We start from the raw sequence: 23,483 nt of genomic DNA on the forward strand, positions 1-23,483 counted from the left end.
TAAACAAACCCTCAAGCCACAAGTCAGTTTGGTAACAAACATTAAATACATGAAATAACTGAAAACTTTGGACAAGCCCCAAGTTTAAATGCATAACTAATTCATATGACAACATACAAGTATGTGCCCTTAGGCATCGATCCACGTGTCACACAACGATCCAAATCCAAGAGCGCACATGCTAACTCCCTCGGATCGAAACTCGTGAATACAATCTCCAAAGTCTACCAGTAAATCAAGAACACGACCAACAGTCACCAAAACGGCTATAACTTCAAGACGATTACTCAAATCTTCCTAAGCACTTCGGACTAGGTTCCACAATGCGCCTCGAACATATCCCCAACAGCATAAAGCATAACTCCACAAATCTGAGCACAAAGCTCCTACATATAGGATTGCTGACTACCCCAAGATGCTCCTACATCAGACACTGCAGGTGCAAAGAAAAGATGTTCTTAACTACTAGAATAACATCTTTTAGGCTTCGGCACATAAACCCCAAATTGCTTCTTCACATACTTGTCCTCCACCACATCTGCTTGTACATTGTTGCCTTTGTTCCATTTCTACAAATCTTTTCCTGCAACTGTCTTTGGTGTGCAACAGGTCTACCTTCCATGCTGATCACTAACCCTTTCAGAATCCTTCAACTCAACTCGGTTACGAAAACTCAAATTCGTCCTACCAATTTCTGCATTCTACAAAGGGATAAGGCAGTGCTTCCTACTACGTCATGCACAGCTCTGCAATCATACTACCAAGGTCTTCCAAGTAATATGTGACAACTACTCATGTCCCCAATATCACACAACACTTAATCCACATATTGTCCAATCTGAAAATCACTAAGACACTATTCACTCACTTCAAAAGCATGTTCATCTTGCACCCAACTGATCCTATAAGGACAAGGATGTCTCATTCTCTTCAAATCAAGTTTTTGAACCATCTCCTCAGCAACTAGGTTATCAGTACTACCACCATCCGCAATCACATTCCAATATTTGCCTCTAGACTTATAATGAGTCCTAAACAAATTCCTCCTTTGACAAGGTTCCACCATCGTCTTGCTATGTAACACTTGCCAAACTAGCAAGTTATCCCCCTCAACCTCAAGCACATTCGCTAAATCCACATTCTCATTCACCACAGCAATTTTCTTATCACCAACTTTCCTGTTAGTATTGGGACATTCAAATGCTCTATGTCCTTCACCACATTTGAAACAATAACCTTTAAAAGCAACCTTACTTGTCCTTTTCTTTTGCTCAACAAGTTTTGGTTCATCTTCAACAATTTGTTTATCCTTCTCAAAGTGGTCCTTCTTCTCCTTCTCTCAAGAAATACCTTTATGGCTTCTCTTCAACTTTTCTTCTATCCTCAAAGCATACTAATAAGCATCCTCAACTGAATCAATCTTCAACATACCAATCTCATCCTGGATACTGAATCTCAAGCCATTAATATATCTAACCACCTTTTCCTAAGGACAGCTCTCTATGCCCAAACTGAATAGTCAACTTGTAAAACTCTTCAATATAAACTTTCACAGACAAATCCTTCAACTTTAGATTCTGCAATCTCTTAAAACAATTCAAGTTCACAATCAGCAGTAATGAACTTAGCCTTCAATTTTGTTACTATCAATCTCCATCTAGTGATCTTCATTTCACCTTCCTCTTCTCTATCTCTTTGCAATTCTTTCCACCATAAAGAGGCATGTCCTTTCAACTTAGTTTGTGTCATCCTTACTCTAAGCAAATCTCCAATATCCTCTAACTCAAAGTAGTCTCACAATTCACCAATCCAATCAATCAGATCTTCAGGATTCAACATATCTAAGAAATTAGAAAAGTTCATCTTATGTTTCAATTTCAACTGCACTCTAGATCTATCCAACTGACCAGCCCTATCTTCCACAAGTCTCTCCATGCGATCCATTATGTCGTCACCACCAAATCCAGCAACTTCCTCATTACCATCTTCAATACCCACATTCCTCAGTACACCAGCTATAGCTCTGTTGATCTCAGCTACCATATCATTTTTCATCAACTCCATCTCAGATCTGAAATCTGATTTAACCTTCTCTATACTCTTAGTCTCCACAGCATCATAGACATCTGCAATCGCCCTAGGGTCCAATCTTCTCAGAGGCATCTTCCAAGATCTTTGCAAACCCAAAGCAATCCACAAGATCAACCAGCTCTGATAATCTCCAACCAAATCAAACCTTCACTCTGAGAACCCCCAAAGGAGATATCCTAGCCGCCAACAAATAGCCACACAGCAGAATATAACAATAACATAGACATTTAAACCTAAAATAATGTCAATTCTAATAATAAAATCATAAGATTTAAGATTTACATCCAACATGCCCAGTTGTAAGGCCTTCTGGGTTACGGCCAAATACATTAGTAATTACAATAACAGTTTTGCAAGACCTTGCAAGATCCAAACCCCTAGCTAGCCCAAATCCACAACCTGGTAGAAAACCCCAAGAAGAATCTAAACTTGTGCTCGCAAGCCACCAAGCAACCTTCTTGTTTCCCAAGCCCACACTTAGCTACTAGCTTTGCTCAACTTCGCTTCTCTCAGCCACTCCATGCTAAACTCTTGATCCACTGATATCTAGAGACAAGAAATGACCCCCTAATTATACTAAACCAAGCCACAAGTCGACCTAGAAAATTACATTAAATCTATGTTCCCCCGAGTTTCCAGTACGGGGACGACTGGGGACGGTGGGACAAAAAATTTTCTTGGCGATTTTGGGGACAGGGGGGACGGCAAACAAGGATGGTTATATATATATATATATATATATATAGGGAAATTTTAAAATATACATTGAAATTTGCAAATATACATGTCATTCATATGAAACTAAGCACAAAGCATGTCATTTAAACATTATAGAACCATAACATACAACATTTGAATGCCATCTAGGAAATAGTATCCGATTTCAATACTCAATTGTCAAAATGCATATCAATATCAATGAACAATATCATAATGATAAACATGATAAATCTAAAAATCTAAATCTAAATATGCCTAAAGCTATACGGCCAAAGGCTAGAAGGTTGCCATAAAGTAATAAGTATCAATGTATCATAATCATGTTCACGTTCAACATAAAAAACATAACATAGAAAAATGAAACAAGCTGCTGCTTCTATTCTGCCTCTACCGCATTTGGAGGGGTGGGGCCCACCTCGGCGACCTAGTAAGGAGCCTTAAAATTATTTTTTAATATTCACTTTTTAATTTTTTTCATTATTTTTTAATTTTTTTAATTTAAAAAAAAAAACCATTTGGGGACGGCTTGCCATACCCGATACGGTTGGGGGACATCTAGGCATCCCCTTTCCGTACCATTTTTTCCTAGTCGTTCCCAAGTTTCGAGGACGTCCCCTAGTAATTTGCCTTTTTTGGGGACGGCTAGGGGACGTCCCATACTCGTTCCCCCGTCCCTCGGATGTCCCCATTTTGGAAACTCCTGTTTTTAGGTCGGATACACGTCCCTAGGGAACATAGCATTAAATAAACACTCACATATTAAATAAACCCTCAAGCCACAAGTCAGCTTAGCAACAAACACTAAATATATGAAATAACTAAATACTTTGGAGAAGCCCCAAGTTTACAATGCATAACTAACACATATGACAACATTAAAGTACGTGCCCTTAAGCATAGGTCCACATGCCATACAACGATCCAAATCCACGAGTGCACATGCCAACTCCCTTATGGATCGAAGCTCGCGAATACAATCTCCAAAGTCTGCCAATAATTCGAGAACACAGTACTAGCAGTCACCAAAATGGCTCTAACTTCAAGGCGATTTCTCCAATCTTCATGCACACTTAGGACCACGTTTCACAATGTTCCTCGAACATATCCCCAACTAAGCAAAGCATAACTCCACAAATCCAAGCACAAAGCTCCTACATACAAGATTGTTGACTACCCCAGGATGCTCCTGCATCACATGCCAATCTCATCCTGAATATTGAATCTTAAACCATTGATATACCTAGCCACCATTTCCATAGAAAGTTCTCTATGTCCAGACCAAATCGTTAACTTTTAAAAAAAACTCCTCGTTATAATCCTTCAAAGTCATATCCTTTTGCATTAGATTTTGCAACCTCTTAAACAACTCTAGTTCATAATCAGCAGAAATGAACTTAGCCTTCAATGTTGTCACCATCAATCTCCACCAAGTGATCTTCATTTCACCTTCCTCTTCTCTATCTCTCTGCAATTCTTTCTACCATAAAGCAACATGTCCCTTCAACTTAGTTTGTGTCAACCTCACTATAAGTAGATCTCCAATATCCTCTAACTCAAAGTAGTCTTCCAACTCACCAATCCAGTCAATCAGGTCCTCAAGATTCACAATACTTGAGAAATTAGAAACCTCCATCTTATGCTTTAGTTTCAACCGATATCCAGATCTATCCAACCGACTAGTTCTGTCTTCCATAGATCTCTCCATCTGATCGGCTTTGTCTTCTCCACTAGATCCAGCAACCTCGAAGTCTTCAGCAACCTCCTCATAACTACCTTTTGTATCTGCACTCCAGGGTACACCAACTATAGCCCTCATGATCTCAACGACCATATCATTCTTCATCAACTCCATCTCAGATATGAAATCTCACCTAACCTTATCTGAAATCTTGATTTTCACCACATCATATAGATCTGCAATCACCCTAGGGTCCAATCTTCTCATAGGCATCTTTCAAGATCTTTGAAAAACCTTCTACAACAAATCCCACCTAAGCACCTTGTGACAAACTTGAGTTGTTTGCAAGTTAGATCGCAACCTACCACCTCGCATGAACAAGGAAAGGTTTCACAAGTCTAGGAACACTAATCTGCAATAAGAATCACACAGAATCTCCACAACCAGGCTCTGAGAATCACCAACCAAATCAAACCTTCACTCTGATACCACCTGATGCAGCACCCATTAGATTGGAGGATCTAAAAACAAACTATCCAACCAAGCTACAAAACAATCCGAGCAGAAGCACAAGACAACAAAGATTTGACAGGAATCCAACTTCTTTAGTCATCAATAACTAAATACATGCAATGTATCAGGCTATAAAGTCTTCCCGATTGTGGCCAACTACAAAAGCAATTACAGTAACAATTTTGCAAGATCTCAAACGATCCAAACCAACCCTAGCTAGCCCAAATATGTAACTCCACAGCAGTCTGGTAGAAACCCCAAGAAAAAACTAAACTTGTGCTCACAAGCCACCAAGCAACCTTCTTGTTTTCTAAGCCCACACATAGCTACTAGCTCTGCTAAACTTTGCTCCTCTTAGCTATTCCTCTAGCTGACTTCCCTACCTCTCACCTTGCTCTACCCCTACAACACTACCCCAAACTTTCTTTTATACTTGCTTAGCCACAAGTTGGCCCATTACAATAGAAACTTCTAGAATTCAAACAAACACAATATGCCTCAAGTTAACTTACAACTATCATTAAATACACATAGGAGAAAGAACCAAGACCAAAAATAGCTCCCCACACATCCCACAATCAATCCATGTCACAATCAAATACAACACAAAGTCAATGCATTAATCGGCTGGCCAAACAATCAAGAACATCCGATCAGTGAACCAAGCCACCGAGCATCAGTAGTAACAACAACTGAGCACACCGAGTATACACTGAGCATTGTCAAGCATAACCCATCCACCAAGTTGTGCGTCTACGAAGCACAAGTTCCACCAAGCAAAACACCAACCAAGCACCACCAAGATCACCTAGTCCCTTCAGTCACCAAGCTTGTCAATGAAGCCATATCTTCCAACCACGAACTACCACTAAGTGACCGAGCATCACCAACCTTCAACCTAATTCACCAACTCCAATATCAAAAGCCAACCCAACATACAGGATTGCTGACTACCCTAGGATGCTCTTGCATCAGGGAGTAACCATAGTGGATGTCATTTATCCATGAGTTTGCACTTATGTTCATTCACCTTGTGGGAGTAGCCATGGTGAACATCATGATGAAATGACAACATCATGTCAAGTGATTATATAATGAGCACTAGTGTTCATTTACATTTCCATTCATGGGAGTGGCCATGACAGACCCACCCTCTTGGACTAGCCGTGGTGGATATCACCCCATAATTCAGATATCGAGAAGGATTCCTCCCTAGCTAATAGGGAGTTTTAATGTTATTATAGCTATTGTCAAATTCTTTCATCCTAACATAGATAGCATAAAGGTTGTGATAATATAACTATTGATAATATTATTGTGATATAATTATTATTATTTTTGTTGGATAATAGGCTAAAGTCTTTCATATTTTTATTATAATGAATAATTTTACATGGAGCCCCATTCAAGTGTGGGTACCGAGGGGAAAAGAACAAGGAAGAAAACACCTAATATAATCTGGGATCAATCATCCGGATTACTCTAACAGTTCCCTACATGTACCCATCTTTATACAGCAGGGTTCTTTGTAGAAGGCATACCTCCCATTACACACAATGATCCTTTCTGATAGGGTTCTTTATAGAAGACAAGAATTATTACAGAAATGTGGACTTTCCCCCATTTACAATATTTTATATTGATTACATGATGTAAAATTTACATTATTAGGTACATATCTAAAATGCTTGATGTTGTTAACTCATGTTATTGTCTTTCATGAGAGCCACTTTTATCAATAGGTGCAAGCTGTCAATCTTGAGCTTGGCCAAGATCCTTGTTAGAATCATTAGAAGAAATCTATAATATAAATAAGAATCTTTTCTATCCCCATCTGACATAAAATTTAGCTGAAGACATAGCAAAGGAAAAATGAATGAAGTTGAACATTAAAATTAATATGTACAATCATTTATGATAATGATGTAATAAACCAAGCTATTTTGACGATTACCAGATTCGTATGAGCTTGATCGATATACTACTAAACAATTATAAGATTAGGGCTAAAAAGAAATCTACAGATTGAACAATACTAAAAGGAAAAAATAACCACCATCTTCAAATGATACTGAATGTACTAAGAAGACAACAAATTCATATATAATTCTTTATATACCTATATGTATTGATCCATGAATCAGTGTAAAGCAAAAATATCGGGATGAGAGTTCAGTGAACAGAGGAGATGAACCAAGGAATACAAAGACAGTTATCATTAATTCATAATGTAAGAGATGAATATACCATCTGCACCAAATTGATTAAATTATCAACTTCCTTATTTCCTTCGCAATATATATATTTGCAAATAGTTAAATTAAAGTAAGCAAGTAAACTTAAAGCTCTTTCTAATCTGAAGTTTAATACGCAATTTGGCATGGATCCTATCCTGACTACAGTCAATCATTATTTAAGAATATCCTCCTATTTCTAGGCTTCTAATCCCCAATGATTTGCATAACACTAAACTTTATATAAGGGCATTAATTTCAGCCACATTATTGGTAGTGATACCAATAGGTTTGGCAATTTTCCCACATACCTTACTGTCCCAGCTGTGGACAACACACCCAATACCAAGTGTCTTGGAATTGTGATATGAGAATTATATTGTGAATAGAATTATTGTATTGTTAAATTATAATTATATTTAGTTATTGGGGTAATATAATTATATTGATGATATAACAATTATATAGATTGAGAAAATATAATTAAATATTAATTTAATTAATTTATTTATATTAACTATAATATTATTATTATTATTATTCTATTATATAATATATTATAATTAATGGAGCCAAATTAGAAGAGTGGTACCCCTTGACCACCAATAAGTATAAAGGAAGAATAAATCTTACTCTCTTATGAACAATCACATAAACAATTAGAAAAACAACAATCCAATATGATACAATGAAGTATAATATCTTATTAAAATACAAGCTCATTCTACTTCTAGCACCACTATCTTCTATATATACTGCTAACTAAAATTGAATCATCCATTAATTTAGGCACACACTATATATCGGAAATTACTCAATGTTTGAAAACCCATGTTTCCTTCTAGGGGTACATCTCTGTTTTATCTTGAGCTTTTCTTTTAATTAAAACACAGTGGGCCCTTTGCTAGATAGACATCTATCAATGCAATTTTGATTTTAAAGCTACAAAGTCATTCTTCCTCTTCAGCTACGTACCCTAAAATGGGAAGTTACCTTTTATAACTGCATGCCTGACGATGCACTCTTCTTTACAAATTCATTGGCCTTTATCCCTTTATCCAAGCCCACACCTAACAGTATGAAATTGTTTTCAAATTTCAAACTATAATTTCATTTATAAAGGTGCACACCTATGTATAAAAAAATATTTTTATCTTTGAATAAATATTCCTTCAGTCAGATGCATGGCTAAAAATGGGATTTTGGTTTCTGAAGATTGACACCATTCTGCTTTGTCAATCACACACTTGACAATGGGACTTCAGATTTTTTTATCAGAAGCTTGTTTTGTCTAATAAAATGCATCTCTGACAACAGATTCATAGAATTTGATTTATTTAACTTGATTTACCCTCTCACATAGGTGTGCACCTCATAATGTAAATCTGTTTTTCTTCATATAAGGGGGCACCTTACAGAGTACCAAAATTTTGGCTGGTTCATTAGTGCAACCATGATGAAGAAATCGCAGTCCTTAACCTTCAAATATAATTTCATTGTTTGGTTATCTTTCTTCTGACATGCACTTCCTGTTTTCATGCATTAATAATTTCGCTGCTTCTAGCCGATTCACTTGAAAGCCCTATTGTCAATTCTGCAAAGATACATAAAATGGAGATGAAACCACAATTAAGAGAGCACCGTACAGAGTGCCACAACATTAGCTGATTCATTAGTGCACCCATGATGAAGAAATTGCAGTGCTTAACCTTCAAACACACTTTCATTGTTTGGAAATCTTTCTTCTGACATGCAGTTCAGCATAAATAATTTTGTTGCTTCTAGCTGATTTACTTGAAAACTGCATTGTCAATTCTGCACAGATACATAAACTGGGAGATGAAACCACAAAGCCAAGCAAGGCAACCCTGATACATGACTCCTGTTTCGTTGAAAAGACAAGGGCTTGATTGAAAAGGCTTGAAAATATAGTTCACAAACACAGACTCAGATTCGGAGAGTACTCAGCAAGCCCAAAATTTTGAACTTCACAAAAAATCAAGAAAAACTCGACAAAAGAAACTCAAAAACTTAGAATGTACAATAATTTAAAATCTCTTAAAGAAATATTATTTTTTTGTAAAATTCAATTACAAAACTAGTAAACTAAAAATTGACATCTCGAAATAGAAAAATGCAAGGTTTTATAGCAAAAACATGTGAAAAACTTATTTTAACCAGCATTTTAACTGTGTCAACATTTTTACCCATATTTTCCTGCTTCTATAAAAATGGGAGAGTTAAACTTCTGAAAACTTGCCCAGCAAAAAAAAAGTACTTGGCAGAGGGTACTTGGAGAGTTTGCAAACTATGATTGAAAGTTCAAACAATACAAAATTTTGTATAGCACAACAAAAAGCAAATCACAACTTGCACCAAATAGATCAATCTTCCAAGATATCTGCAAATATGACAGACATGCAGCAAGAATTTGATTTTCTGGTGTTTAGACCTTACATTAGCATTCCTCTAAAGTCTCTTTACTATGAAATCCAATTGACAAATTTTGATACTATATCCGTATGGCCAGTTCAATAAGACCTAAGAACCTCTCTTCATTGATCAAATTTCATTAAAACATGTGTGCATGTGTGTGTGAGAGAGACAAAAGGAGAGAGTATTTGATATGGAATGTATCCTATCAAAGAGATGTCATACTGTATTAAAGGTCTTGTAAATTACCATGCATTATTTACTTAATAAAATACAAAGAATTAAGGACTATTGAAAACTCTTACTTCCTTTCATCAGAACTGGGTTTCAACTCACGGTCAATTACACCCCTTGTTAAACTTCTGGCTAGTTTCACTTGCTTATTTTCACAAGGATTGGTTCGGCCCACTTCCGGATCCCATACAAGAACAAGCTCATTTGATGAAGAAATTGGAGATGGCAAGAGATAATTAGCTCCCAGTTCCTACATCAATTCATGGAATGTGTTGTCACCACATGGATACAATCTTAAAGAAAAAATATTAAAAATGCAAAAACCCATTTACAGAGAATGGTGGAAAGTAACAAACAAAATTAAAACTCATACAAATGCAACTACATATGATAGTACAAGATGTGTGTGCATTGATTGAGTTTACACAGTTCGCAGTTCACATCTTAGTCCTACTACAATTCTGAAATGTGCCTAATAATCCCTAATTCTGCCACATATTGCTTCTAACTTTGAACATAGTAAAAGACCTTCCACTAGAAGAAATGCTGGAGACATGCACTAGAATCAAAGTTTATATAACTTTGAAAATTAAACATCAAGCTGTTAGGTATAAAAATGTTCAACAGAAACAATTATAATTGTAATGACCTTCCATTCATAATACTTATTAAACTAACCAACCTGAAAAAAAACTGGGTGCTCAAAAGGCCAAAGATGGACAATAAGATGCAGATGAGACATCCCAATGCGTTGTCTTTCTCTCTCCTTTATTTCCGTAATAGCTTTGAATGTAAGTTCATCAAGCCATTTGATGCGTTGAATCTGGCTGCGTTCATACTTATTTTCTAGCTTCTCCAAGCGCTCAATCTCTCCACGTTCATGCTTGGGTACCTTTTATTGACATGGTAATTCGCAATTTTATTTTAATATACCACAAAACGTTATAGCATAATCAGGCATTTTCCTGAATAAAATTTTACATTTTGGTGCATTAGAATTACTTGACAAAAAGAATCATCGAATTTTAACATGACCTAGACTTCTGTCATTGAAAGGACTGGAATCGGACCTTTCCTGGAGTAGAACTATAAACAGAACCATCTGCTTTTCTTCCAGGACAGAGCCTAAGTTTCTGCTGCCCTGTTTTAAGATGCTTCTTGCTATTGAAAAGACGTAAAGTTGCACCTCCAACCACCACATCCTGTTTGGAAGAAGATACATCCCAAACCTGCAGTTTCAAATGGCTGCATAAATCTTCAGTATATTACTTATTAGACATCCACCTATTCCAAAGCTTAAGTGTCTTCTAGTGATATAGAAAACAGACATTTTTTCTTGTATGAAAACACATTGCATGAATTTACATATTGGCTGCTGAATCAATTAGAGTTGTTCGCCCATCCTTTTAAGATTTTTGCACAAAGAAAGGATAAGTGTTTTATGGTACATATTTATTATTCATTGAGAATAGTTTTAAAAATCAGATTTGGTAAAAACTCAGCAACTGAAAACTGTGCTGTGGACTCTGGAATTAGAAAATTTCTAAGCGAAAAACCAACAAATTAAAACTATATCTAGATTTTACCAAAAATATAATAAACTTAAACATATTGTTATAACTAAGAAATAAATTGTGAGAGCACATAGCCAACAAAGTTGTTGAAATATCAGTCAGATAACAGAAAGGAAAAGAAGTTGGAAAATTATGTTAGTTCTCTAGTTTCTGGTGAGTACATGCTAGAAGCCCAGCAAAACTAAGCTTGCTGAAACCTGGCAAGCAGCTTTGGATCATGAGTGTTTGCAAGTTGGGCAAGTACTCAACAAGTTTGAAACTATAATTTATTGTCCCTCCAACTTGAGATCTTCTAATTGCATTCAAACACATCCTAGAATTCTATTTAGAGAAGCTGTAAAGCATATGTTCCACAGAAACCACTGGGTATTCACAACCGAAAGGACCAACTTTTTTTATCAATCATCAGACTCATACGGATCACACTGTATGTCACTTGGCATTTGGCACTCCACACTCAGCACTTGGCGCTTGTCACTGAGCACTCGGTACTTGGCACTTGGCACTTGGTGTTTGGCACTCAATAGGGCATGCTCAGATGTGGCAGACTTTGCAATGTGGCAGTTTAATCTCTGTCAGAGTAGTAGCACAAAATAGTATAGCCAATAATATTATGTGGAGCAATGGATTGACACAAGAATAAATGAGTAGTCGCCACTGGATTAATTGTATTCAAATTATATTCACATTGTACGTCACTTTGCACTATGCACTTGGCATTCGCCACTTGGTGCTCGGCACTTAGCACTCATTACATGGCACTCTGTACTTGGTGTTTGGCGCTTGACACCTTTGGGTATGCTCAAATGTGACAGACTTTGAAATATGGTGCTTTGATCTTCACCAGAGTAGTAGCACAAATATAGTATAGCCAATAAAATTATGTGGAGCGATGGATTAATACTGGAATAAATGAGTCATCGTCAGAGTAATTGTATTCAAATAATATCTTTGATTTTATCAATCAGGACAATAGAGTACAAAGAAAAATATCAAAAATCATATGTCCAATGGCAAACAAGGGTCTGGTTGCTAGCCACCAAAATTGGGATTATAGAATAAGGAAAATCTTGCACCTCTAATTTGTAAATACAAAGAAAGCGTCGAAGTCAACATCCCTACTACAATGCCAAACTTGGTCTTATGAAGGGCGCTAAGAAGTCTCCTTAAGGCTTACAAATAAATCAACATACTTTATTTATTATTTTATTATACGGGTCCCCCTTTACTAATTAATTAAAGGTCCTTAATCATATTATTTAAATTTTGGGAGCACTTTGTTAGTAGTCTAGGGGACATTACAATGGTATCAAATCAAGATCCTACCATCATGTAGTGTAAAAGCTAACACAAGGGCATCCAATAAGAAGAGGAAGGGATAGAAGAAAAATATTGAAAACTTTTAAAAGAGAAAATAAAGAGAAAAAGAAATAAACCCTAAACCTAAACCTAAAAGGGGTCCTATTGTTGATGTTTTGTAGCTTCGTTCGGATAAACACACTGAGTCAAAACTAGTGAAGATATGTATATATATGAGATGTATGGACGAGGAGGGAATCAAGCATCAAGCATGGTATGGAGGAGGGAGTCCTTGGTGATAGTGACTTATCCTTGAAACAATAACTTAATAAAAGAAGTCATCTAGAGGGCATTATCCTTTAGACTAAATGAGATAAGTATTCTCTTTTGAGTACAATTTCTAAGTATTGTATTAGTTATATAGTAAATCTCTCTTACTTGTATTCCTATGCGTACTATAAGAGCTATTTGCCTTGATCTTTACCTTTCTCTCCGAGGATGTTCTTGCAAGAAAAAGAAGATCAATGTCAGATTCGGAGGGATCCTGACATTTCATTAGAAACAAACTTGGAAAGAGAGGGAGCAAATAAAGAATGTGATTTGGTCAACTTTTGATAAGGGAGTACACCATGTCCAGATGGATTCTCCAATGATCAAGAAATTGTAGCAATCAAAGGGCTATGAATCATGAATGTTATTTCATGACTATTTTGGGCTCTTTGTACATCAATGAGGAATTTATAACTTCCAAATGATTATCACTTGAATTTGTTAAAGTTATTGGAAGGTGACGATGTTACAATAACTTCATCTTGTATTATGATGGATATTTTATGATGTCTAAGCAGATATGATAGAGTATATCTTGCATGATGGATTGATTTCCTTAAACCAACCATGAATGTGATGTTCATATGATAAGTATTATTAAGGACACATGTGAACGTACCTTACGAACAATTTTTTGAGTAGTTAGTGAATGTCATACAACTTGATGTTCAGGAGGCCATTACTCAAAGTACTTGGTGAATATCAGGCGACTTGATGTTCAAGAGGCCATTACTCGAAGTACATGGTGAATATATTGCAAATTGACGTTCAGGAGGCCATTACTTGGAGGACTTGGTGAATGTCATGTGACCTGACATTCATGAGGCCATTACTCTCGTTATCATGAGATGATATCTAAATAATGGATATCTTTTGATCAAAGATATCATTATCATGCTAACTTGATATTATATCAAGGTAATATCTAGTCATGTGTTTATCTTCCCTAACAAAGAGGGAGTGTTGATGTTTTGTAGCTTCAGTCAGAGAAACACTATTGAATCAAAACTACTTTTATATGTGTGTGTGTGTTATTATATAAATATCAAGGAAATTAATAATGACTCAAGAGATATTATGTGTGTGTGTGCATATATATATATACACATAATTATAATTGTCATTATATTAATTACATAGCAATGAATACACATGTCCCATGAAGGGACATGTCTCTTCTTGGTTCATTCTAAATATAAATGCACGAGATCATTGCCTCTCGAAAAAACATACTCTATAGGCAATATTACCAGTATAGATATCTTAAATAAATTTATCTAAAGAAATGCCGATAGATATACACTACAAAATAATTATAATTTAAGTTACTACATCTAAAATTATTTATATTTTCTTTATCTCCATTTATTTAGTTTTTTTTTTTATTTTTATGAATAATCATTTTCTATTAATAAATAATATACTAAGATTACAATTCACTAACTTAAGCTTTTCATTTTTATTTTTTTTAAATGGATGATTTATATCTCCAAATATTATAATTTAAACGGATATTTTATGTGGTATTTATTAAATTGTTTTTAAAAGTATATTCTATTTATAATAAGATTTAAACTTTTGACATGTAGATGGTTGTCAAATCTAACCTAAAAGAATAAAAGTTAACATTATCATGCTCACACCATCCCACTCCCCCATTCTACCATTGTAGAATGCCTATCGGCATTAATTACATTTGCAGTGATCCTAACCTCAACACCTATTGATATTATAGTTGCGAGTTATCTCTCTCCTATATTCAAAATAAATTCATATATTAATAATTATTGAAGCCAACTCAAAACATAAGGTCATCTTCTTTGTAACAGCAAAGGCAATGAAGAGTCAAAACAACCACGGGTCTTCAATTTGTAATGGCAAGACAATGAAGGTTCAAGACAATTTTATATATTTTTCTAGGAGGAATTCGAATGAGAACAGATTGATATTCATTGATTGTTTGTATATGTATATCCAGAGAGATGCTATCATGGTGGCTTGAAGTTCAGCCTAGCGATTGGGCAAAATTGTAAATCTATCTTTTGCTCTTTCATTAAATATAAGTGATTTTCTTGTGGTTGGGTTTTTTTCCCTCAAGTTGGAGGGTTTTCCCAGCGTAAATATTGTGCTTTATTGTTCATTATTTTTTATTTTTGCTGCTCATCTGCATTTCTGGTCTAAAAATTTACATGGTATCAAAGTCAAGTTTAATATTTTATGCAATACTTCTATGAGATTATTGAAGACTAATGTTATTGTTCGCAAAGCTTTGGAAATTAAAATATTTGGAGCATAATAATTTTAGTTTGAGTGGTATTGATTGTGACGCCCGTATCATTCTGAATATATTTGAGCCAAAGATTCTTATATGAGATCATGGACCTCAAATTAATATTGACGTGGAGACTATACGGGTTGTAAATAATAATTATTCAACATTTGTCATAAGCAAGTTTTGGGAAGTTGAATATTATTGCCATGAAGTTTAAGAATATAAATAATCTTGTAGATTCAAACCAACTATGGCAAGAATGTCCCATAAGGGATTAAGGCTATATTTCCCATGTAATCCATTGGTACTCTCTTTGAATAATATTTCACCTGCCACATGAAGTTGTGGCCATTCATACACTCGAAGTTGAGAGTTTCAACAGCAATTTCATAAATTTCTTCTAGCATGGATCACAGTTTGGTTCATGGGTCAGCAGCAAGCATTAGCAAAGGCATTTGAGATGCATCAAGCCTAGAAATTTCAAGAACAAAGGAATTGTGGGTTTATATCTAATAGAGGAGTTAGCGTGTAACACTTGGGCATGTTGTAGTGGACCTAGATGCTTAGTTGCTGCCAGGGATATTGCTCATCCTTAATTGCTGATGATTGTCAATAGTCATTGTAACATACAAATTTTCGTATCATATTTTAATCTCAGATATATCTAATTTTACATATAACTGATTCCATTTCACATGACAATGATTTATACTAACTGATTATAACTGAAAGAAACTCTAACTATATTTCATATTCAACTGATTTTACGAGAACAAAAAGAAATATATATGCATTGCTACAGTTTATCTACTTCTAACATATTCAACTGAAAATAAAGTAACAACTAATTATATCCATTGAAATGCTTATTCAACATAAAGTAAATGTTTTCTCCATCTAGAAATTATAATATCTATTTATTCATCTAAGGATTAAGGTAAAAGAAACATACAGCAAATATGAAAGAGTCCATTCATTTCGTTGTCCAAGCCTCGACATTGGTGAGAGGAGAAGCATTGACATAGGTTTAACCTCCCAACCGCGGACCATTACTTATCTCCACTCATCCTAAATTAATAGAACGGCCCTCCCTAGCTCGGGGTTGGGCTTGGGATGTTCATAAGCCCAGCCATCTCAGCAATCAGTTGGGTTGAGTGTCCCAACAGTTATTCTCCAAAATAACTGAAGCGTTTGGACAAACAACAAAGATCACATGTTCGACACATCTACCTAATTTCTACCCTGGCCAAGGATTTCAAGTTGGGTCTATAAACCCGATCTCCACCACTCGACTTGACAACATATTACATAATTGGAACATGCATGAGCTATTATGGTTTTTAGCATATTATTTATTGATCAATTCGTATTCTTATTTGTGCAAACTCTCTATACCTCCTCACCATATCAGATTACCATGGCAGTGATTCCTAGGTGCTCAAAAGTTTATATCCACTGCTTTTGCTTTACACCTCTCCACCATATAATGGCAACATTGACAATGAATTCCTCAGTGTTCGGATTACATGATATCATTTTCTTCTCTGAGTGATATAAATGGGTGTATGAAGTTTTGAGCTGAGATAATTATTTACACATGATTGTTACACTATCATGATTAAGTAACATCAATGATATAAATTGACAGATTCCATATTCTAAAATCTATACGATATCCCCTTGAATTCGGCCTGAAATAAATAGACATCAGCATTATGGATTCTATGCATCAAGGACACAGGATACACAACTAGTTGGATAATATGGAAAGAATACAGACAAGTTTTGGCGGTAAATAAAGTTGATTTTCGTGTTCTACATGAAACTCGACAGACTTAGCATTATGAAGGAATATGAAAGGAAAAACGTGGTTTGGCAGTATTCTTACTTGACACTTCTATTATATTTTGGAATGCTCTGAGGTCAAAAGAATGGACTCCGCTACTTGTTCTAATTTCCACGGACAAGGAACGTGAAGGAGAAGAATAGAAGAGCAGTAATTTCAGTCGGAATTAATCTCAGTCACTTAAAGAGCCACCGATAGCAAAAAGGAAGAATGAAGAGAGTGTGTCGTGATACGATTGTCAGACTCTATAAAAACAAGAAAAGCTTGACTCCATGGCTTCCTTCAGTTACAAGAATTCATTTGAATGCTATTCAAAACAATTAAAGAGAAGAAGGAGGGAAAGAAAAGAAAGAAAATAAGAAGTTAAATAGTTATTATTATTATTTTATTATTATTACACATCCTTATCTACGTTCATGTGTATGTATTGATAAGGTGGCATCATTAGATTATAATTTATAATGTATCGATGTCACCCTATTTTTATATACATATGTTCATATTTGAGAGTCTATAATAATGATTAAATAATAAATAAATTGATAATTCAGAATTAATCTCAATCACTTAGAGAGCCACTGATAGCAAAGAGGAAGAATGAAGAGAGTGTGTCGTGATACGATTATGAGACTCTATAAAAACAAGAAAAGTTTGACTCTACGGCTTCCTTCAATTATAAGAATCCATTTGAATGCTATTCAAAACAATTAAAGAGGAGGGAAAGAAAGAAAGAAAATAAGAAGTTAAAGAGTTATTATTATTATGCATCCTTATCTACATTCATGTGTATGTGTTGATAACGTGGCATAATTAGATTATAATTTATAATGTATTGGTGTCACCTTATTTTTATATACATATGTTCGTATTTGAAAGTGTATAATAATGATTAAATAATAAATTTATTGATAATTTTTTCAAAGTATTAATCATGTTTAATTTATATTATTTATTATAATGTTCCTTTTATAGCTCATGCGGTTCTACCATGTATCATGTTGTCAAATGCTAATAACCTTGCCGGGGTAATTTTAAGTCAAACCTGTCGAATCTGATGACTAGACCATTCGACCATCCCCTTCTGATGACCCCGTTTAGCAATGCTTCCCCTCTCTTCAGTCTTCTTCCTACAATCACTCAACAACATTCTTACCAAGACACTAATTCAAGATATGTTAATTGCTAATTCAAAACCATTGCCGATCATCTAGTGACCGTTAGAGATTTCATCATCTAAATAACTAACTCATTTCACATGGTCATGAAATATCTCATTATCAGTTGATGCATCATATATAATTCACTAACTCATTTCACATGATTTGGAAGAAATAAATTGATACAATGGCTATAATTAACTAACTCATTTCACATGATCAAGAAGAAATAAATTGATACAACAGCTATAATTAACTAACTCTCTTCGCATGATAATAGTTCGTTAATCCAACGGCTATGATCAAAATAAAAATTTAGGGCAAAAATTTGGGATGTAACAGTCATGCTGGAGTAGTCTCTTTACATCTACTCATATTGCAAACTTTGTTGAATACCATCTAGAATTCCACATTGAAATATTATTGGAGATTGTTGACAGTGTGACTGTTGAGAAGTTGAAATTGAACATTGCCAAAAGGTGTGAGTTTTATATAAGGATTACGTGATTATCCAAATGCATGACTCTGCTCGATACAGCTGCCACTCCTTGCATGATATTCTTGATTTGGAAGGTTGAACAGATCCTCATATTATTGCATGCCTATAGCAGAGATGTGGTTCGATACCTCATGTCACCTTTGTGTTGAGCCATTCAAATTTATTCAGAGCAACAGCCAACGGTTTGTGAGGAGTTACTCTCAAGAGTAGCAGTTTATATTTCTGGAGGCGTTTCAGTCACACCATTTCATAAGTCTTCTATTATCATATAGCCTAAGCAGTTTAGAAGCCATGATTTTCAATAAGCTGGTGGCTATCGCAAACCATAGTTGACATTATTGCAGAGTATTCTGCGATTAGTCAAAAATCATTGAGTATTTTTGCCAGGCAAGTTTTTCCGCAAAAAAATTGCCGTTTCAAAAACTCGGCAGTTTGAAGAAACTCGCCAATTAATGGCAGAGTTCTTGGCGAGCTTTTTACAAAAACTCGCAAGTTTTAGCAAACAACCTGCCCGTGCACAGAGGCCAGGGATGTAGACCAAAAAATTACATGTTTTCTTCACCAGTTTTCATTTGTGCATTTTAATTAAATTTTAGCAGTTTTTTAGGTTCCCAAGATTTTTTGAAAAACTGGCCAATTTTTTCCCACATAAACTTTTTGGGTCTTGGTGAGTTGTTGCCGGGTGAGAGGTTTCCAACTTTGTCGCAAACTATAGTTAGGGACATACTTCATAAAGTATAGTCTCGACCTTGGCCCAACCAATCTTTGTTTAGATGTTTAGATAGGGCCTGATACTTGTTTCTTTCAAGTATAAATATTTTAATATCAAGCTTATTTTATATAGTTATTACTGTAAGTAATGCTGCAGAGGTGGAAAGATTATTATTTAAATAATAAAGTGAAACATTGCTAATATATTGGTAGGAAGAAATATTTCATGAGCAATACTTGGCCGAATATAAAGAGCGTTGGTACTTGTGCATGGTTTGATATTACTCCCAAGTTGTTGAGCTTGCTGCTGAGAGTGGATATAGTGTATTGGAATCTCTGTAAAGGCATTTGCTGAGTGTATGGACTTGTCGTGAAAAGTATTGTGTTGTGTATGTACAAGAAGTCGCTGGAGTTGATGATTCTTTACTAATATGACAAGTATGGCCACTATACAGGGATCAAGAGGAAGTGTAACTAATAGGAATATCACCTCTGGATGTTTTGAATTGAGGTCTTCCATGATTTTCTGTTGTAGCGGGAAGCAGACCACTGTGGTACAAAGAACTGCAGAAGCTGAATATATTGTAGCATGTGTAACAGCTTGAGAAGTAGTGTAGCTTCAAAAGCTCCTTGCAGGATTGTTTGGTCAAACATTAGAGCCAACTTTGACTCACTGTAAAATTTGCACATTTTCGAGACATGCTTGGTGCTTTGGAAAATATTGCCCTTGCTAAGAGGGAGTCTCAGCATCAGTGATCCTTACTATTTGCTAAAATGCATATTTCTTTGAGACAAAAATATGAGGTGAAAGCCCTCAAGAGATGTTGATCTTTCCAAACATGGGAGTAGCCATGGTGGACACCATGTTGAGAGACTCCATGATGACATTATGTTGAGTGACTCCATGATGGGCACTAGTGTACATGCTTCTTTCCACACATGGGAGTGGCCAAGGTGGTTGTCATGTTAAGAGACTCCATGTCAACATCATTTTGTGATTCTGTGATGAATACTTGTGCACATGTTGCTTTCCACACATGGGAGTAGTCATGGTGGACATCATGTCGATAGACTCCATGACGACATAACGTTGAGTGACTACGTGATGAGTACTTGTGCACTTCTTTCCACACATGGGAGTAGCCATAATGGACTTCATATTGAGTGATTCTGTGATGTTAACACGTTGAGAGATTTTGTGATTAAAAAAAATTCACAGACAGGAGTAGCCATTGTTGGTGTCATGTTGAGTGACTCCATGATTTTATCACATTGATAGATTTCGTGTTAAACTCTCTTTCACAAATGGGTGTGGTCATTTCGGGTGTGTAATGTTCCTCTTCCAAACCTTACCGTTTGTCTAAGACTGAAGCAAGAAATGTCTATTCCACACAGTGGAGCAGGGTGTCATATGGTGAAATGACTTTGTCATACAAAGGAATGGATATGCCTAGAATGTAAATGTCGTATGGAGGAATGTATATGCCCGTATAGAGGAATGGAATGTCGTATGGTGGATTCAAAGGATGGCAGATGGAAGATGGTACATGGCAGATGGAAGGCAGATGGAATTTGGCAAATGGAAGTTGGTGGATGGAAGATGGCAAATGGAAGATGGCAGATGAAAGTTGGTGGATGAAGTTGGTGGATGAAAGATGGCAATGGAAGCTGGGAGATGGAAGATTGCGGGTCACAGTTGGAAGATGGAAGATGATGGATGGAAGTTGGAAGATGGAGGATGATGGATGGAAGTTGGGAGATGGGAGATGGGAGATGGGAGATGGTAGGTGGAAGTTGGAAGATAGAAGATAGCGGGTGGAAGTTGGCAAATGGAAGATGGAGGTTGCAAGATGGAAGTTGGAAGTCAGCAAATGGAAGATGGAGGTTGTAAGATGGAAGCTGGAAGCAAGTTGGCAGATGGAAGTTGGTGGATGGAAGATGGTAGATGAAAGTTGGGAAATGGAAGATGGCGGTGGAAGTTGGAAGATGGGAGATGGCTAATGGAGAGAGGAGTACAGAGAGAGGATTACGGATGAAGGAGTACACCAGGCATTGTACGGAAATTGGAAAGAGCATACAAACTCATATACAAATCATATTAGAACACAACTCCATCAATTAAATGACAAGCATGAATAGATATTGAATACTAATATTCTCCAATTAATACTCACAGACAAAGATGGTGCTCCAATTTGCCAGATCCAAGCAAAGTATTACAAGGGACGGAATAGGGTGAGGGTTGAATCCCACCGAAACCAAAAAGCCAAATAGGGAAGATCTTTGACTTTCGAAATGAAAACAATAGAGAACTCCAATAGGATTGCAGTACAAAGAAAATAATCCAAATCCATACCAACAACTACCTACATGTCGCACATAAATACCCCTTCAGAGAAAAGCCCTGAGAGTTTACAAAAGAGTGCCAACATGGCTAACACCTACGGATAATTAATATGATTTGGTCCTCTTTATTATTTAAATCAATTAACTAAATAAGTCCTTGTGATATTATTTAATTTTAAGGACCTTTTATTTAATTAACCTAATTTTTAAAAAATATATATTAAAAAATGTGGACATTACAAATCCTTTCCGCCCAAAGATTGCTTGTCCTCAAGCAATCCGCAAACTCCAAAATCCCAAACCATGCACGGATACAAATTTCTATATCTACTAAAAACTCCATGCTTCTTCAAAAGCACATGTGCATAATTGAATTCAATTGGGATGAGTAGACCGCCACCCGAGCTCCGCTCCGCCACTCTGATATAAACATTGCTATATTCAAAACCAACAAGATCCCATGGAAGCCAATCGTAAAACACATAGGTGCTCCAATCAAAAATCTTCATGGGATCATGTACACCAATCTCCTCAAGAACCTCACAGCTCATGTAGATCCAGTTGTTTGCATGAGGAGCCCTTCACATGGAAAAATTGCAGTCATGCACGCTTTATGCACAATCAAAGGAAAAACTCCCTATTTAACCCACTGTGGTTGCTCTTGCAAGGAACCATTGGTAGAATATCCATGAAGATGAACAACCATCAGTAGAGCCTGTTCATTCAAAGGGCTACTGATAGTACCCACATTCTCATTGAGATGATCATCGGGTGTTCGTTCGACAATATTTGTGCAGGCATCTTTGCCCTAAATCAATTCTTTCATCTTTGACTTGGGTACCAAATAGATTTTGTTTTTATGGTAAATGATATCACCAACCACATTGTTTCTGTCATCCTGCACTTGACCATCCAATACTAGGCATGCAAAAGTATTCCTTCCAATCGACTGGAGACCATATGGCATTGTTGGGTGCCATAGTGTGATCCAAGACTTAAATTCTCAATTCTCCCAACAGGCTAGCAGAATCACCAACTCCGATACCACTATAATGTTCCTCTTCCAAACCTTACCGTTTGTCTAAGACCGCAGGGGGAAATGTTTATTCAGCACGATGGAGCATGATGTCGTACAGTGGAATGACTTTGTCATACAAAGGAATGGATATGCTTGGAATGTGAATGTTGTATGAAGGAATGTATATGCCCGTACAAAGGAATGGATTGACATATGGTGGATTTGGAGGATGGCAGATGGAAGATAGTAGATGGAAGGCAGATGGAAGTTGGTGGATGGAAGATGGCGGATGGAAGTTGGCAGATGGAAGTTGGTGGATGAAAGATGGCAAATGGAAGTTGGGAGATGGAAGATGGCGAGTGGAAGTTGGAAGATAGAAGATGATGGATGGAAGTTGGCAGATGGAAGATTGAAGATGGTGGGTGGAAGTTGTAAGATGGAAGATGAGGGATGGAAGTTGGGAGATGGAAGATGGCGGGTGCAACTTGGCAAATGGAAGATGGAAGTTGGAAGTAAGGTGGCAGATGG

General features: G+C 36.1%; 1 protein-coding gene across 15 annotated transcripts in view; it reads right to left on the minus strand.

Moving 5' to 3' along the window:
* LOC149555204 (phosphatidylinositol 3-kinase, root isoform-like) overlaps positions 1 to 23,483 on the minus strand; it is a 130,211-nt gene that overhangs the window by 90,172 nt on the left and 16,556 nt on the right. For 13 of the 15 annotated variants that reach the window (XM_089829267.1, XM_089829272.1, XM_089829269.1 and 10 more), the window contains exons 6-8: positions 10,974 to 11,132; positions 10,586 to 10,795; positions 9,975 to 10,153 (exon numbers count right to left, since the gene is read on the minus strand). In XM_089829267.1, coding sequence (XP_089685393.1) covers positions 9,975 to 10,153; positions 10,586 to 10,795; positions 10,974 to 11,132 — 548 coding nt within the window. Of the gene's footprint in view, positions 1 to 9,974; positions 10,154 to 10,585; positions 10,796 to 10,973; positions 11,133 to 16,330; positions 16,367 to 18,266; positions 18,387 to 23,483 lie in introns of those variants that run through there. The other 2 variants (XM_089829281.1, XM_089829282.1) reach the window with 2 other exon arrangements.

Source organism: Cupressus sempervirens, chromosome 5, assembly GCF_028749045.1.
Source record: "Cupressus sempervirens isolate cs-2001-9-10 chromosome 5, ASM2874904v1, whole genome shotgun sequence".
In the NCBI taxonomy this organism is placed as follows: domain Eukaryota; kingdom Viridiplantae; phylum Streptophyta; class Pinopsida; order Cupressales; family Cupressaceae; genus Cupressus; species Cupressus sempervirens.